Source organism: Bos indicus x Bos taurus, chromosome 24 (genome assembly GCF_003369695.1).
Source record: "Bos indicus x Bos taurus breed Angus x Brahman F1 hybrid chromosome 24, Bos_hybrid_MaternalHap_v2.0, whole genome shotgun sequence".
In the NCBI taxonomy this organism is placed as follows: domain Eukaryota; kingdom Metazoa; phylum Chordata; class Mammalia; order Artiodactyla; family Bovidae; genus Bos; species Bos indicus x Bos taurus.
The window spans coordinates 54,757,620-54,775,977 of record NC_040099.1 but is presented as its reverse complement, the minus strand read 5'-3'; the positions used below and the strand labels follow the sequence as shown (position 1 = coordinate 54,775,977).

Sequence of the window (18,358 nt, the reverse complement as noted above, 5' to 3'; positions counted from 1 at the left end):
TTTTATTATACCCCCAAGTTCTCACGCCTCCTATGTAAAACAGGGACAACAGAAAGTTCAGTTAGAAAGCTGCAGTATGAAGAGATCATAAGGATTGTATCTTGTCTCTTGGATTTTTATGCCATAATAATGTATTTTTTGATTTAAGCATATTCTTTTTTTTTTTTTACAGTAGGTCCTTGTTGATTATCTATTTTAAATATAGCAGTGTGTACATGTCAATCTTTAAGCAAAAAAAAAAAAAGATACAAATGAGCAATGAACAGAACAGAAACACAGAACAGAAACATACTCACAGATTTAGAGCATGAATTTATGGTTACCAGAGAGGGAAAGTTGGGAGGGAGGTGGGATAGATTGGGAGTATAATTTCTTCTTAACATATCTCTAAAATATTTTTATTGGTTTTCAATTCTTCCTAATTTGGTTTCATTAATATATTTTAAAACCCTTACTATTCGCATTTTAAAACCGTTCAAAGAATTAATCTTTTGAAAGCTACCATAGCAAATTTTATCTATAACAATATCTTACCCTAGTTGGGTTTATTTTCTTTGTTAGATAATGTAATTTTTTCTGATGTGGCTCTGAATTGTCATTTCATGAAGGTCTGTTTTCTAGTCAACCCAGATATCCAAATTATTTTGACTGATAAGCCTAATTTTAAGAATAATGATAATATTGCTTCTGGAAGGGAAGAAAAAAATGTATGTATAATTATCTCCAAATACCATGGTAATACATGCTGAAAAATGTTAGTGCTCTTTGTGTTTTCAGAATCCTTGTTATTTTCCTTTAGAATTGTCTTCAGTTTTAAAAGAACTCCTTGATGCAGAAATTTTTACTTTCACACCAGATAATAATTTCAATTATCTCTTTATATTGAGTATTTTTAGTACTCTTGATATCTGTAAGTTCCTTCCACTAGTTCATTGTATGATGTTGGGCCCTCATTTCAGAGAACTTTCTTACACATAAAATCCTTAGTACTAACAACTAATATATTTTTAACATTATGAATTTGTGATGTGAGAAAGAATAGTTTTTCCTTTTTTTTTTTGTCAGAAGGTGATTATGTTCTTTTCATTACGTACAGCTTTCTTTCAGTTTTAGTAATTAACGAATGTAGCGGTGAGTTTTGTTAATCAAATAAAGCAAACATCAAAAGATTATCAAACAGTCATACCCAACATGTAAATATATAAAAATAACAAGCATAATTTAACTATACTAAGCAGAGGTCAGGAGGATGAAATTATAACCTAGAGACAAAGATAATTTGACCACTTGAGAGCTGATCCCATGACTTTAATTTACAAATCTGGAAGCTGAAGATGACACATTTGCCAGAAAGAGTACTTTCTTGGGATTGAGGAAAAGGCTGGGAATTTTTTTTTAAAGTTTAAATGTATAATGAAGTCTTGCTTGAATTAATCCATTGATTTAGTATTTCCTTTTCTTATTTCACAAAATAGTGACAAACATTTTCCTCTAGAGTTTAATAGGTTTTATTTAAATATTATATCTACTTGCTTATGCTGAGGCCTTAATAAATCTAAGAGAAGAACACCACTGGCTATACCATTTTATAAAGGCAAATTACTTTCAAAAGATAGAGAACACACTTACGGACAAGGGCAGCGGGGAGGAAGAGGAGGGTGAGATGAAGAGAAAGAGTAGCAGGGAAACATACATTACCATTTGTGATATAGACAGCCAGTGGTAATTTGCTGTGTGACTCATGGAACTCAAAGAGGGGCTCTGTAACAACCTAGAGGGGTGGGAAGTGCGAGGGAGGGGACATAAGTACACCTGGGGCTGATTCCTATTGATGTACAGCAGGAATCAATACTGTAAAGCAGTTATCCTTCAATTAAAGAAAACCCTTGTTTATTAGAGCTGATTTTGAACTATGTATTTGAATCTATATCCTGTTATTAACAGGCAGCCTTTCCTCAATATCCTGCCAAGGGGATGTTTCAAGGATCCCCTGCAGATAACCTAAATTTGAGGATGATCAAGTCCCTCATAGAAAAGGGTGCAGTATTTGCATATATCCCTTGCATATGTGGGTGCTCAGCCGTGTGTGACTCTTTGCAATTCTATGCACTGTAGCCATCAGGCTTCTCTGTCCATGGGATTTTCCAGGCTTGAATACTAGAGTTGGTTGCCATTTCCTCCTCAAGGGGATCTTCCTGACTCAGGGATCAAACTTGCATCTCCTGCATTGCAGGTGGATTCTTTACCACTGGCGCCACCAGGGAAGCCCATATAACCCTTGCTCATCCTCTCATATACTTTAAATCATCTCTAGATTATTTATAATACTCAAGGCAATGTAAGTCTATGTAAATAGTTGCCACCACCAACAAATTCAAGTTTTGCTTTTTGGAAGGGTATGGAATTTTTTTTCTGAAAATTTTTGATCAGAGTTTGATTAAATCCTTGGATGCAAAAATCTGTGGATACAGGGGGCCGGCTGTACCCTTTATTCATCCATCTTCTGGATAAAAACACTGGTGTTTAGATAGTAGAGAGACTGCTTCATCATCTGGAGAAGGCAATGGCACCCCACTCCAGTACTCTTGCCTGCAGAATCCCAGGGACGGGGGAGCCTGGTGGGCTGCCGTCTATGGGGTCGCACAGAGTCGGACACGACTGAAGCGACTTAGCAGCAACAGCAGCAGCTTCGTCATCATGTACACTTATTTTACCTCCAGAATTTGAGATGATATTGACTTTTAACAGCATCAGAGTTCAAATTCTTTAAATATGAACACAGACTTTAAAATGTGTGGAGACTATATGTTCCTTAAAATATTAAAAATATTTTCCCTCCTAGGAAGCCGCCAGGCCTGTTACAGATTTTTTTGTTTTGTTTATTGTGGAACTCTGAGAGAAGTATCTCACTTTGCTATATAGCAAAAATTAATTTTTCAATTTGAAAGCAGATGTAACTCTTATTCGTGAAGTGAATTCAGTTTACTATATAAAATATAAATAAGGGCAAGCTATGAGAGCTTCAGACGTCTGAAAGCACTGCGTACTTTTTAGCAGTGAACCTCATATGCTCACCTACTACTCTTGACTACTTAACCACTCCTAGACAACCAGGGGAAAAGTAATAGCAACTGAAACACTTTATCTTTAAACCAAGGTGTCAGGTTTATATTTTATCTGTTAAAAAAAAATGTAACATGAATATATTTAACATCTACCTCAGCAAACAAATTAATGCTAATTAAATATTAATGTGTTGTAATTAGCATTAAAAATGCAATTAAATTGTGAGTAAATGGACCAGGAATAGAAAATTGTTCGATGTCTCACCGTCTGGCTTTTCATATTCTGCCTTTTGTTTTTGCAGCAAATAGAGGAAGCGGGGCGGCAGGCAGCTCCCAGACTGGCGATGCTTTGGGGAAAGCACTTGCTTCGGTGAGGAAATGTTGACCTTGGACTTCAGATGTACCGCGGCAGACGGGTGAACTTTAATCAGAAGTGGACATTTAGAACTTTAGAAAATGGATGGCAAATAGCTTTGATTTTTGGAAAGACTAGCTTCCTTGCATAATAATCATTGAAAAAATTGAAGAGAGAACGCTGAAGATTCCAGCGGATGGCTGGTCTCTCCCATCTTGCAAGCGATACTCAATTATGGATTTGTGGATATTCTTAGGGCCTTTAAGAGTATAGATTTTCTATCCTGATGTCTTATTTTTCTCTAAAGTCATCGGGGGGCTCGTTGATTGACCAGCTAAGACTGACTTTGCCAAAGGGTAGTTCTAAAACATTTTGAAAAAGAAACTTTTAACAAACGACCATAACCGAGGTTCAATTGTTGCTTCATTAGCACTTGGCTTCTCTGCTTTAAGCTAAGATCCAGCATTTCTTCCATATTCACCAATGACCAGTGGTACCCCTTTCTTGTCTGAGGGAGTGTACCTGGTATTGTCTTCAAAAGCTAAACGTGATCATTTGTAAATATAAGCAGAGATCTGTTGCTCTGACGTTTAGTCTCTTCAGTTGGATTCTCCTTATCATTGGGGCATTTGATTTATGGTAGCCTTGTGAGCTAAGGAAAAGTTTTTCTTTAGACTGAGCGTCCTTCTGCCTTGGAATCAAATACCTTAAATGTAATGAAGAAGGAGTTGAGCAAAAATCTTAGGATGTAATGCTGCCCGACCTCTTGTTTTATGGAGGAAGAAAGGGAGGTTTGGTGTATCTGTGTAGCTTCATGGCCATGCAGCCAGAGGAGGAAACGGGAAGAAATGGACAGAGCCAAGGTCTGCTGACCTCAGTTCAGTTTTCCCCCCACTATCTTCGAGCAGCTCAAGAACTCTTCTTTTGAAAAAGTAATTAAGTTTTTCATTTTAGAATATCGGTACTGTAGTTGATTGTTAAGTGTATTTTGCACCTTGGAATTTGTGGATGAATCACATTAATGCTTTGTAGTTTAAATTGTGGCATATTTATTCCCGATGAATGAGGATTTGTTGTTGTTGTTTTTCTCCCCACTGTTTTAAGATCTATTCTCCAGATCACACTAACAACAGCTTTTCATCAAACCCTTCAACTCCTGTTGGCTCTCCTCCATCTCTCTCAGGTACGGTACCGTAAACCCACTGCATCTGAGTGTCAGCTTATAGAACGGTTTCCCCTTTACGCTTCCTGTGCTGCTGGGGGAAACTCACTCCCTCCAAAAACTCAAAACAGAGTGTTTCCGAACAGACCAATAGGAAGAGGTGGGAGAGACAGACACAGCTGTGCAATGGTGAAGTCATTTACATCCAAAACTTTTCTTGAAAGTTTCATGCGTTTAGAATGTACAGGCACTTGGGAAACTTACTTCTTAAACTCTTCTTTGCAAAAGATATTCAACAGAATAATATATTCCAACAAAAATCTCAGTGGGAAAACCAGTTCACATAATCGGGAATAGAAATACAGATTATGTAGTCATCAAACATAGACTATTCAAAAGGATCATTTCTCCCAGAAATTTCAGACTTTTTAGATTCCCTCTTTAAAGTCCATGTTATTGGAAGGTTTGAAGAAAACTATAATTGTTTAAATAAATTGTGACATAACTGTGTGTAGTTAAAGGGGATGTTTGCCATTTACAATAGAACAAGTTAACATGACCTATGGCTTCAGATAATAAAATTATAAGTGGTTAAATGGTGTTAGTAAAGCGTTGCACTCTTCAGAGCTCCATTTAAAGGGCTCATTGCCCTTCCGATGTAAATGTTTCCAGAAAGACCCTGTCTGGTGCCTATCTCTGCTCTTTGGAAGGAGGATAGGTGGCTTCTTTTAAAAAAAAAAAAAGAAATCATATCTGTACCTGATTGAAACCTGATCTTATCTTAATTTAGACTGTAGTCACTTGCCTGAATGTTGCTGCCTCAATCTCTGTATTCCCTACATGCAGCACTCCCATGACCCCATTGTAAAGTAAATTCCTTGATAAAGTATCAGAGATTTCACCTGGCCACAGAGCTTTCAGAGTTGATGGCCATGGGCTTAGGGGAGACTTAATATCAGCCTTTCCCCAGCCTCCATTGACAGGAGGAAGTCACAGAAGAGAGAGGGAAATAGCTGGACCTTCCAGTCCATATCTCCAGAGAGACAGTGCTGAAACTGGGAAAGCCAGAGGTGACATTGAGAAGATAATGGAATAGCACTGAAACAGTCCCTGTGGCAGGGAAGTGAAGTTCAGAATTGTATGTTTCTGGCTTAGTGCCATATTATTAGGCTCTGGAAAGCGATTACAGGTGTGAGCATCCAAAGTCAGAGGCAGGCTGAGCTAGTACAGAGCTCAGCGGGGCCAGGGGTGAGGGAGTCTGAGCAGGGAGAGCTCCCACATTCCCCATTTCAAACGAAGCAACTCTAATTTTGTCTATTTTATAATATGGGGGGAAAAGAATATTCTGGAATCTAATATAAAGTTTGAGAAATAGCTATTTGAGTCTAATGCTCTGATTTACAGATGGATGTATGAAGGCCCAGAAAGGGTATGGGATTTGCTGAAAATCTTCAGTAGTAATATTAGAGCTCAGGCTAGAATCGGGACTCAGCGTTCTGCCAGTCCACTTCCGGGTCAATGTTGGGAGGGGAAGCGACGATGCACACATCGTTCCAGAAAATGCCACAAATATCCCAAGCCTGAGTAACGTGCTGCACGTGGAGGACCCTGAAACAAGGCCACCGTTGAGGTCCTGGTTATCCAGCCTAAAAGACCACACGTTAGGGGGAGAGGACTTGATGAAGATCCAGAGATGGGGACAGACTGCTATTTCACACCAAGGGCTCTGTCCAGATTTTTTCACTGAAAATAATTGAACAAAACATTCTATTTTTATTTAACATAAAAATACACATGTGCGCACCCAGAAATGGCAGGAAGAATGGATTTTTACAGTGCCAGCAGTATCAGGGACTGTGATTTCAGTGAGGTCATAGATTTTTTTTTTTCCTTCAATTATTTTCCAAGTTTTCTACACGAGCACGTATTATTTTCAAAAGTGGTTTTTATTTTTAAATTGATAGGTTAGACATGTTCTATTTATTATAGCAGCAGTCTTTCTTTACCTTCAAGTTTTGTGAATCATTAAAAATGTGTTTTCTTCAGAAGAAACTACTTAATGTTGTTATATTGAGTGTTTAAATCTCTGGTTTAGCGGATCTTATTTCCTTGAAAAGTTTCTGAAGGCGTATCCTTTCTTAAGGATCATTTAAAAACAAGTAGCAAAGCTGTTTTTCATTGGTGAGAGAATTTTGGTTTTAACAAACCAGCTTTGCATGAAGGTGTAATGAAAACCCCTCTTTGCACTCTTAAAAGTACCTTGACTGTGTAGTGACGGTTTTCCATCAAAGGGACATTTCTCTAGCTAAAATTCACAATTAATTAAATGTTCCCTTTTACGAGGAAGCCTGGGAGAATTCTGAGTCCATGTATAGTCTACCTATTTTACATTTAAAATGTTTTCCTTGGCCCTAAATTCTTGTATGGGCAGTTTACATGTATTTCCTTAATGTCCAGATAGAAATCAATATGCTAATTTCTAAGAACTGTTTAAAATGTTGGTAAGGTTCTCCTTAGGATTATACAGGCCTCATTGCAATCCCATTTTCCTATCAGCAGGCACAGCTGTTTGGTCTAGAAGTGGAGGACAGGCTTCATCATCTCCTAATTATGAAGGACCTTTACACTCTTTGGTAAGTTTCATCAGCTCACCATCACTTTGGCCATTCTCAGGCCGTGCTTCTCTTTTTCCACCCGGTTCACTCTTCAAGAGTCTTATTTTCACTAATAGGAACTTGTGGTTGACGTAAGCCCATGGGTTTGGTTAGAGGCAGAGTTATTAGCCTATGCTTGTTCCTGTTTACAGACTGTAACCCAGCTACTGCTACAGTGGAAGCCTCAGGGCTCCTATATATCTAGAACCAGATAAGAATCTGGGAAGGATCATGGCCTCCTCCCCTTGTTGGGGAAATATACTTGTGTCAGTGATTAAATACCTCTCCTGATGTGAGTGCTGGAGTTCCAGCTATGGTGTGGAGCCAGAACACTTGGAGAGTCTCTGTGTCTCTAGTTTGCTTTCCAGAATCATGGGTTTATAGGAATTTTCTTCTTGACCTCTGAATAAGAAGCCTCCTGCTTTTCTCCTCATTCACTTTGATTCTCATGGAAATCTAGTAATTTCATTAAATTTCTCTTGTAAGGAATCGCTGAAAACCTTCCCTGAGTGTAATTAATATGATAAAAACTCACATGATGACTCGGTGTTTGACACTCCACTCAAAGGAAGGGGCTGGAAACGTGCATGAAGCGGCACTGCTCTGGGCACTGCCTGGTCTGTGGATGAGTCACACACGGACGGGTGGCAGCCAGAGGCTGTCCTTCAGGGTTGAGTTTCCCCTTTTTCTTCCCATATTTTGAGATGGAACGTGGGCGTAAGCATATCTGTTAATTTGCCTGTCTATCTGACTTTATGTTGTCAGCCACTCAGGGTTTCCTTTCTTACTTTTGGCTTATGATTTAAATGAAGAATAATCTAAAAATGAGAATACAGAGGTGAATTCTTCCTAGTGGTAGTGTGTAAATCATCTACCTCCTCTCTTTAGCCAATAAGATGACCACAGAATGAGACAATCAAGTGCCATCTAAGCCCCGTGAATCTGCAGCTCACATCCAAATAAACCATCATCCTTGTGTTTCTCTCCATCGGTTATTCTCTGGGACCCATTCGTCATGGCTGGGTTTTTTCCAACTCTAGAACTATAAAGACTAGGTTTATGTTTCTGAGGGCCTTCCCAGGGGGCGCTGGTGGTAGAGAACACGCCTGCCAGTGCAGGAGACATAAGAAATGCAGGTTTGATCCCCGGGTCAAGAAGATCCCCTGAAGGAGGACATGGCAACCCACTCCAGTATGCTTGCCTGGAGAATCCCATGGACAGAAGAGCCTGGCGGGCTACAATCCATAAGGTCACAAAGAGTCGGAGACGACTGAAGTGACTTAGCATGCGCGTAGCATGGCTGTGAACTGCAGTGTCAGTTCTCTGCGAATTCTCAACACTCAGAGGGGATTCCCGTCAAAAACAGTCTCCACTAGGAAGCTGCAAGCCAGAAACGGTGATAGGCACATGGATTATTTCTTTTCATGCTCTCGCTTACGCTCGGAAGTGTATTTCATCATTTCTGGTTTTATAGACTAAGAAGCATAGACTCAAAGAAGTTCAGTAACCTTTCCAAGGTCAGTGAACAGCAGGGCTAGGAGTTTAAGGGAAACCCCGTAATACCCAAGCCCACCGAATCAGAAGGCTCTGTACCATAGACTGATTGTATTCGACATACATTGTTCCTGTCAGTGGGGAATAATTTAGAAATCGTTTTTCTCATGCCGGAGAGCTGGTATCTCTGCTTGCACAGCCCATCAGAAATCAGAGTGGATTCTAGCATGATCTAGCACAAAGATGCACTAGAATTGAAGACTCAGGGTTGTCACCCTGAGGTCACTGTTTCCTGGCAGTATGGTGTTGAGCAGTTAATTGACTTAGTTTTCTTGGAGCCTCATTTGCATGTCTATGTTGGAAGGGATAATAATGTCTTTCCTGTTTGCTTACATGTGTAGAATGAGGATTCAGTGAGATGGTATCTTTTAAAGTGCACCCTGGAGATGGTTGTTTGGTATCGTTATTGGTCACACTGGGGAAAAAAAAAAAATACATACACATCTCCATGACCATTTTATTCACCAAAAACTATCATGTAGGCTTATCTAGTTGTGGAAAACTCGGATCCTAATGGCTGGGATGAAAAGATCAGTTGGTTTTTTCATTGTATAAGAGTAGTGAGTTCTCTACTATAGTAAGGGCTTTGAAATAAATTAGAAGCTCCCGGTGAGCAATTCATTCATGTCTTTATAATTCTTCAGTCTTGAAATCTACCACTTTGATTGACAGAATTTTTGCAGTTTTGTTCTTCAACTGTTTTGAGGCTCTGATTCCCTCTAACACACACACACACACGTGCGCACACACACACAGGTAATAATCGATAGAAGGCAAGAAACCCAGTTAAAAATTGTTAGTACTCAATAAGAAACTAGTCTATAGGCGTTTACCTGTCCCTGATTTGATACTTAGCACTGTCATGTGACTCAGGAAACCCAGGGAATATGCCTTCAAGGAGATAATTTAATTGGGAAACTATAAATAGGGCACCTTTCCATTGCTAATTTTTTAAAATCTTTAACCAGTGCCTGCCAGGATGTTCCTTAAATTCAATAAATGTTTTTTTTTTCTTTGCTAAAGTAAGTCTCAGTTCTTTCAAGGTAATGCAGTATAGTAAAACATATATACTTACCATGTCCCGGAAGAATTACTGACTTTGTTCACAAAAAAATAATTATAGTATTAACAGTTTTCACCCATTTTCTGGGAAAGTCATCATTTACTTTTATTATGATTTTAAGGAAAATAAATTTTATTCAGAAATCCACAATATGGTTCATGTCAACTCGGGTTTTACTTCTGTAATCTATATCCATACTTGGAACTGAATCAAATTTCACATCACTTATCAACCAACAGCAAAGCCGAATTGAAGATCGTTTAGAAAGACTGGACGACGCCATTCACGTCCTCCGGAACCACGCGGTGGGCCCGTCCACAGCCATGCCTGGAGGTCACGGCGACATGCACGGAATCATCGGACCCTCTCACAACGGAGCAATGGGTGGTCTGGCCTCAGGGTATGGAACCGGTCTTCTCTCCGCCAACAGACACTCACTCATGGTAAGGGATGGGGTGAAACTCGGGGATGCTAGTTAACATGCTGAATTAGAATTTCTAGCTCAAATAACACTGCTGCAGCTTTGTCTTTTTTTAAAACAGCTTTATTGAGATAAAATTTAACCTACAACTCACCCATTTCAGTTTTACAGTGTACTTACTGTGTTCTCCATGTATTCACAAGACGGTGCCATCACCACGAGTGTAATTTACCCCCAACGACGAGAAATCCCCATGTCTGTCAGCCATCACGCTCCATTCGTCCCTCCCCCTGACAACTAATAATCTCCTTTCTGACTCTAGACTTGCCTATTCTAGAGATTTCCTAAACGTGGAATCCCACAGTATGTGGTAGTCCTTTCTGATGGGCTTTTATCATTTAGCATAGTGCTTTCAAGGTTTATATATGTTTTGTCCTTTATCAGAGCATCATTCAGTTTTTATTCCCCCCAAATTCCATTGTTTGGGAAAGACCCTGATGCTGGGAGGGATTGGGGGCAGGAGGAGAAGGGGACAACAGAGGACGAGATGGCTGGATGGCATCACCGACTCAATGGACATGAGTTTGAGTGAACTCTGGGAGTTGGTGATGGACAGGGAGGCCTGGCGTGCTGCAGTTCATGGGGTCGCAAAGAGTCGGACACAAGTGAGCTACTGAACTGAACTGAACTGAGATTCCATTGTATAGATATACATTAAATGTGCCCATTCATCAGGCGATGGGTATTTGGGTTACTTCAGTCTTCGGCTATTAGGAACAACGCTCCTGTGAACATTAGTGTACAGGTTTTTTGTGTGGATACATCGTTTCATTTCACTTACGTATAAACCTAGGAGATCCATTGCTTAGGTCCCTGCCGGTATGTTCAGTTCTTCGCAGTGACTTCAGCTAAAGGACCCAAAGTAGGTTCATGTTACGTTGCTTGGGTTTCGCATGTGAATTGGTTGGGTTTATTATTTTTGTTTAAGAAGTCAAATCAGTATCTTGTGCTCCTGAGTATGGTGGTTTACAACGCATAGGGTCACGAAGAGTCAGGCGGGACTGAAACGGCTTCGTGCGCGTGGGAGGTCGAGATGCACGGTGTGTCTGTCTCAGTAGATGATGTGGGACCGTGGGATTACGTGTATCGTAGTTGTACCACTCCCTATTGATGAAAAAGTATTTGAGTAAGGTTTAAGCAGATTTGTCCACATTGTACTTGAAATTGCAGTTTTTCCCATTACTTCTGGAAGGGACTTGAGAGTGTATCCCTTTTTCAGGTGATTATAAGATTCAGCAAATCTCCCTAATAAAGTGTTAAATGATGACAATATGAGGTGACCACATGGGCGAAGAACTTACATGAGTAGCAGTTAGTGACTCTGTGTAATTCTGCTCTTCACAGATGCCTGTCTTTCCAGCAAACACCTTAGTGTCCTGTTTTGTTCCTCACAGGCTCTCAAAAAGTTGTGTGTATGAAGGTCTGTTTTCCATTATCACTAAGCATCTCTTATTTAAAGACGATTCCAAAAGGAGAATGCAAAATAAGCACAGGTTATTCTGAGGCTCTTTAAGTTGTCTTCTTCAGAAGTATTCCTCTGCCCTCTTTTCCATTTCTCTTAATAAAAGATTAAGAGTCCCATCCTGAGCTGTATATTATGAAAACCTGCAACCAATTTGAAACCAAAAATACTGGTTTATAAATAGAAGCAATGAACTCACTTCTAAAACGTGGAAAGATATTTTTGAATGCCAAAGCTAAATCTTTTTTTTTTTTTTTTTTTTGCTTTTCCTAGACTCTAGCCTCAAAATTCCTCATTGAGTAAAAATTGTTTGTCTATTCGTGGCAGTTGCTAAGAGTTTAACAAAAGGAAAATCTAGATTTTAATTTAGCTTGGCCTCAGGTAACATGCTAAATACACTGGGGATGCATATTATATGAGGTTTCAGTTTGTACAGCTCTTTCTTTAAACTATAATGTTTAAACAATACTGCTTTTAATTAAGAAATCTGGCTTTATTAAAAGCCAGATCTGTGACTTATAACCATTTCTGTATATCTGCTCTCAATCAAGAGAAAAATAGTTTAATTTCTGTAGCTGTGTTCGTTTTGCATATGTTAAACGGATGCAGCATGCACCCAGGGCATTCCTTCAGAGACAGTTTTTTTTCTTTTTTCCATAAATATGTAAAGTTTGCTCTTAAATACCAGATGTAGGTTAAGTGGTTCTTTAAAATAATAAATTCTACAGAGATGCTTTTTTGGAACCATTTGACCTTTGAATTGCCTCCTCTTTGATTTGGAGGTGGGATATGAGGAGGAGACCAGAGTCATCTTTGGGGATGGGAAGTTAGACCAACCCAGGGGGAGGAGAAGGGGAGAGAATGCTGCACAGCAATAGAAAAGGGGAAATAACCGGCCAGAGTTACACAGGAGCATCTTTGCTTTGATTTTGAAGGTGGGGAAAAAAGATGGCAAAGCAATAATATTGCTAGTTTCAGTGATGAGGGGAGGTGCACACTCACTCTTGAAGACGTTTAGAATTCAATCAAGAGTGACTGCGGAGCCATCTACATCCATAGCGCAGTTCCCAAACCACGGCCGGAAAACCTGCTGCCCTGTGAGCCAAGGACGCCTTTACAGTCTGTCTCCTTTTTTGTCAAAAATATTCAGGGCGCCCCCGGCGTCTGAGCTCCTCAGCCCAGAGCCCCAACGTGCGCGCAGAAGATCTCATCTTCGTTTCTTGCCTAGTGCAAACCGGTATGAATTTTCAAACAAAAGCATCAGAACAAAGGAAATAGTTTTTGAATTTAGTCAGTCTGAAGCTAGCCTTTGACCATTTGATACATTTCACAATAAAAAGGAAGTTGAAGGGGAAGAGAAAAAAAAAATGCACCCTTCTTCCCCCCCGAACAACAACAACAAAAAAAATTATTCAAGGAGGATGCTGGTAATGTTTTCCACATTTGAATTTTAATACATGAAACAGGCTATAAACTGTTGGCCAGCTGCAGTAAATAAAGTAGCAGTGGGAGGTATCCACCGGAAACTTCATCCAGGGCTGGTGGGAGTCTCATTCCCAGCTACACACCTTCGGTTGTTGTTCTGGAGTGGAAACGAGTTGCAGTAACTTAACACCCATCCCGGGGCTGGTTTTGTTTTGAGCAAATCTCCTTTAGAACTCTCCTTAATAATTCCTTCTGATTAAAGAACAGATAGCTTTGAATTCTCTTGACCTCCGTCCCCTCCCTGTTCCCTCTCTCCCTGCCTTCCGAAAATCAAAACAAAATGGCTTGATCACTTGGAAGATGATAGAAGCATTTCTTTCTGCAGCAGTGTGCAGTCGTGGTGGGGAGGACTGTGGTTCAGCCTGGGCTATTATGTTATCTCATTTAATTGCTAACATATTGTACTTAGCTTTTGATTCATAAAATGTTTTCCTTGGAGTTCTGAAGTAGGTCTTCAGTGAATTACTAAGTATTAGGATAATGAAAGGGGTTTTTTTTTTTTTTTTTCACAGCAGCATGGCTCATAACACTCGAGCGAATGTTGATTCTTACCGGCTTTCTAGATGATGTTATTTGGCCATGCTTTTTTCTGCTCAGAAACCTTCCCCAGCTTTCCATTATGCACAAGATAAAGACATATATCTTAGCCTAGATTTTTAAGCCCATAGCCATTTATCAGGAAGCCTTATGCTTTGCTATTCCAATGCAGAAATTTTTCCGGCAAGACCAGCCTCTGCATATGACCAGAACTTAACCAGAATGTCCTTGCTATGACTTGTTTTGTGTCTGTGTGGCTTGGCCTGCTCTAACAACTTCTCTCCGTCCATCTCATTCTCAAAGCTCTTACTCACATTCTGCCTCTTCCAGGAAGCCTTCCCTCATTACCTCCATCTGTGAGAGTCATTTTCTTTCCTATTCTCATAGCACCGTGAAACAAACCATGGGCCAGGTGTTGGTCTCACCCACTTACGCATAGCTGTGTGTCCTCAGCTGCGTGCCTGCGTGCGTCCTCAGTTGCTCAGTCATGTCGGATTCTGTGCAGCCCCGTGGACTATAGCCTGCCAGGCTCCTCTGTCCATGGGATTTTCCAGGCAAGAACACTGGAGTGGGTTGCCATTTCTCCTCCTGGGGCTCTTCCCAACCCAGGGACTGAACCCACATATCCTGCATTGGCAGACAAATGCTTTACTACTGAGCCACCTGGGATGCCCTATTTATCTTTTGTAAATCTGACTTTGCCTAACCAACTGGATTGTAAATTCCTTGAGTACCATGTATTACACGTATCACATTTTGTTTCCCTGCAGTCACAACGGAAGGCAGGACTTGGAAGGTTGAGTAGTTAGTCTCAAGTCAGGAAGCTAGACTGAAACTCTGGGGACATTGACTCTAACTTCTGTGCTGTATCTTACAGTTATGAGCACTCCTCAGACAAGATCTATAGTTCTATAGTTACACCTTTTAAGAACTAATTTTGTGTGGTTGGAATTCACAATTTTTAAATCTTAAATGTTGGTCAACAAGAAAGAAGTTTCTAGATATCTTGTGGCCAGTTCCCCAGAGCAGCTCTCTACCTACCTGTAAAGGTAAAGAGCTTTCCTCCAATGTGGGAGCATGCTAGGTTAAACCCCACATTGTCTAAACACTTTTTTTTGTTTATCCTCTGTAAAGGGTTTTTTTTAATTAATGCTTATTGGAGTCTAGTTGCTTTGCAATGTATTAGTTTCTACTGTACAGCAAAGTGAATCAGCTGTACATACACATATATCCCCTCTTTTTGGATTTCCTTCCCATTTAAGTGCTTATTCTTAAATCAAGGCATCTGTGCTAAGTGGTCAAAGGTATGAGCTCTCCTTACCATAGTGGTCAGAGTAGTACAGTTTAAATTATGAAGTTATTTTTCTTACTAACCTGCCAGTTTTCTAAGGGAATCAAAACAGAAATTTCAGAACCTGGGAAAACAAAGAAGCAGCTGGGTTCATCACTATCCTGGTTAGAAGCTCTTATCCAGACATCAGTCCCTTCTGTGCCTCAGAGATCAATTCTGATCATCAGATTTGATCTAAATCAAAAACCTAAATCACTGGATTTGTGATAAATTATTGAAATGGCCATTTTCAAGATATGTCTGTCTGTTACTCATGAAGTATCCAGATCCACAAATGAGCCCTGAAAACAAGTCTTTCAGATGACCTCATCTCCTCTGTTAATGAACAAGAATGAAACCCACATCAAAAATATCTTTATGTGGCTCTGTTCCCCTCTCCTGACTCCTCCGTCAGTAGAGTCAGCAATGGTGGTATCACTCAGCTGAAAAGCTCCTATACGATTAAAACATCATGTTAGTGTGGTTCCCAGACCCTTTTTGCTTAAAGCCCATCTATTCATTTCAAAAACAATTACCAAGTCATTGGTAAATGACTTAGAGCCTACCAGATTCCAGGCTCTATGCTAAGACGTGGTTTCTACCATCAGGGGGGTCCCAGTCTCGTAGGATAGGATATATATTTAAAAACAGGCTGCTGCAGCAGTGTCCTAAGACTCACAGGAGAGCGGGGGCCCAGCTCTGAATCACGGCTGTCGCTTGGTAGGAGCAGTCATCTCCTGAGGACCTAGTCGCCCGGGATGACTGAGGGGTGGGGGGGCCCTGTGAAACTCACCCCCCCACACCTGTTCTCCACCGCATCACCTGCGGCCTCGTGCTAGACTCCTAGGTGACTGCAGCACACACTTCAGAAACGACGGCAACAAGCCTGTCTTAGCCTGTGTTCCTGCTTTTCAGTGATGTTTTTAGTGTGACTTTGGATTACAAAGAATTTATCAGAAGAACAGTCATTAGGTGAAGAAGCACCTTTTAATTTCACTGACACTAAACACATACGAGAGCTTTTACCACTCAGGACTTGAGAGGATAAGCAGTTTACATTAGTTCTGCTTTCACAGTTCTTAAGAATTAGGACCACTGAATTTTAGGTGCTGAAAGCACCACGGAAGTCACTTAGCCCGTTACTTTTATTTTACTGCAGAAGACTGAGGCCCCAAAAGGGGAAGTGACTCAAGTATGGATGCTGTCTGGTTAATGGCTGAGCTAGGATTAGAAACCAGGCAAGCCAGCAGCGGGACCAGCACTCTCTGTACTAAAGATTACACCGCCGCAGTCAGCTTCCTCTCCACCCAGTGCTGTAGCAATTTCAAAACTGTGGCTGGTGTTAATAATACATATGTTCTATTAACTAATGAAATCCAAGAAAACTCTTTAGTTGCCCCTTGGCTCTTTGCACCATGTTGCTATCTAGTTCTGCCACTCAGCTTTGGCAACAGGAGAGTTCATCGGGCACTGATGTGATTCCATGGGCAGCGTGTATTGGTTCATCATAATGGAAGTAGCAGTGGTCAGAAAACTCTTGTTTCGACATGGACCTCTTCAACAAATCTCTGATCCCTAGAGATTTAGGCATCTTCAACCTTGTTCCTCTTGGGTTTTCAAGGATTTTCATTCCATAAGTTTCTGTGTGTATTTGAGCACATACTTCATTTCTAAGCAATTTTTACCACACAGTCTCAGGGACCTTAAGGGGTCATCTCCATCTATAAATGTCCCTCTATAAATTCCCTGCTAAGCAGTGAACAATTCTCCATCAGCCTCCTTCCTCCAAGGCTGAGTAGCTCTAAATGACCACAAAGCCCATTTCCATCAAACTGTAGAAAATTCTTCCTTATGTGCAGCCCAAATTAATATCCCTAAATGTGAAGGTTTTATTTTTCTGCCCATTGGAGTGACCTGTAAATCAGCTCAACAAATACTTGAGTAAATTTCAACTGTTTGAAGACAGTCTGATCTTTTTTTTTCTTAAGGCTAGACATCTGTATCTTCAAATATTTATCCTAAAGAAAAGTTCTGACTCTGTCACTTTCCACCACATTCTTGCCAGTTTAAAAAGAATGCTCCCCTTACCCCCGGGACGTTGTAGTGTGTAGAATCTCAAAATTTGAACACAGTGCCCAGGGAATCATCAGCAGGCTTGGGTGGTGGTTCTTGTTCATTCACTCAGTCATATCCCAACTCTTTGCAACCCCTTGGATTGCAGCACACCAGGCCTCCTTGTCCTTGACCATCTCCCAGAGCGTGCTCAAGCTCATGTCCATCGAGTCAGTGATGCCATCCAACCATCTCATCCTCTGTCGTCCCCTTCTCTTCTCACCTTCAATCTTTCCCAGCATCCAGGTCTTTGCCAATGAGTCAGCTCTTTGCGTCACATGGCCAAAGTATGAGAGCTTCAGCTTTAGTATCAGTCCTTTCAGTGAATATTCAGGGTTGATTTCCTTTAGGATGGGCTGGTTGGATCTCCTTGCTGTCCAAGGGACTCTCAAGAGTCTTCTCCAACACCACAGTTTGAAAACATCAGGTCTTCGGCACTCAGCCTTCTTTGTGGTCCAGCTTTCACATCCATACATGACCACTGGGAAAACTATAGCTTTGACTGTGTGGACTTGGATGGATCAATCTCCAAACCCATTCAACACATTATATCTTCAGTAAAGGCCACTCAGCAGCATCCTATTGGCAGCATTTGATGACGTCATCATCCTGCTGCCAGATATTGCACTTGTAATCAGCAGAAATCCATCAGCCAGCCACATGTCTGTCAACTGGCTTTGTACACTTGTTGTACCAGTATAGAACTCCACGTAATGCCTTTAAATTTCATACAGCAGCCTTTAGTCTGTTCCAACATCTCCTTTAGGTCCTCATTCAGTCACATATTCTGTAGCTCTGTTGTTGGTAAATTAACCACAGAATGCAAGGTGTGCCTCATTCCCATGAGCGAGGTTTATCAGAAAGACTTGTTCTTCTGGAACAGGAATGAATTGGAGAGCTCATTGCCTCTCTTTCAGAGCACTTAGGAATCATCTTTTAAATCGCATGTTACAGGATTTCACCCATGATCTTAGTCTTCAACATCATCCATCTGTAGCTTCTATGTTGAATTTTTTTTTCTTTAATGTGGATATTTGCCTATCTGTAGTGTTCCACCATCTCTCCTAATCGCCACAATTATCAAAAATTTCTGAAAGC

General features: G+C 40.6%; 1 protein-coding gene across 21 annotated transcripts in view; it reads left to right on the top strand.

The window, feature by feature from the left end:
- TCF4 (transcription factor 4) overlaps positions 1-18,358 on the top strand; it is a 385,601-nt gene that overhangs the window by 342,691 nt on the left and 24,552 nt on the right. For 16 of the 21 annotated variants that reach the window (XM_027525688.1, XM_027525689.1, XM_027525693.1 and 13 more), the window contains 4 exons: positions 3,368-3,435; positions 4,525-4,603; positions 7,139-7,215; positions 10,093-10,296. In XM_027525688.1, coding sequence (XP_027381489.1) covers positions 3,368-3,435; positions 4,525-4,603; positions 7,139-7,215; positions 10,093-10,296 — 428 coding nt within the window. The remainder of the gene's footprint in view (positions 1-3,367; positions 3,436-4,524; positions 4,604-7,138; positions 7,216-10,092; positions 10,297-18,358) is intronic. The other 5 variants (XM_027525705.1, XM_027525691.1, XM_027525687.1 and 2 more) reach the window with 1 other exon arrangement.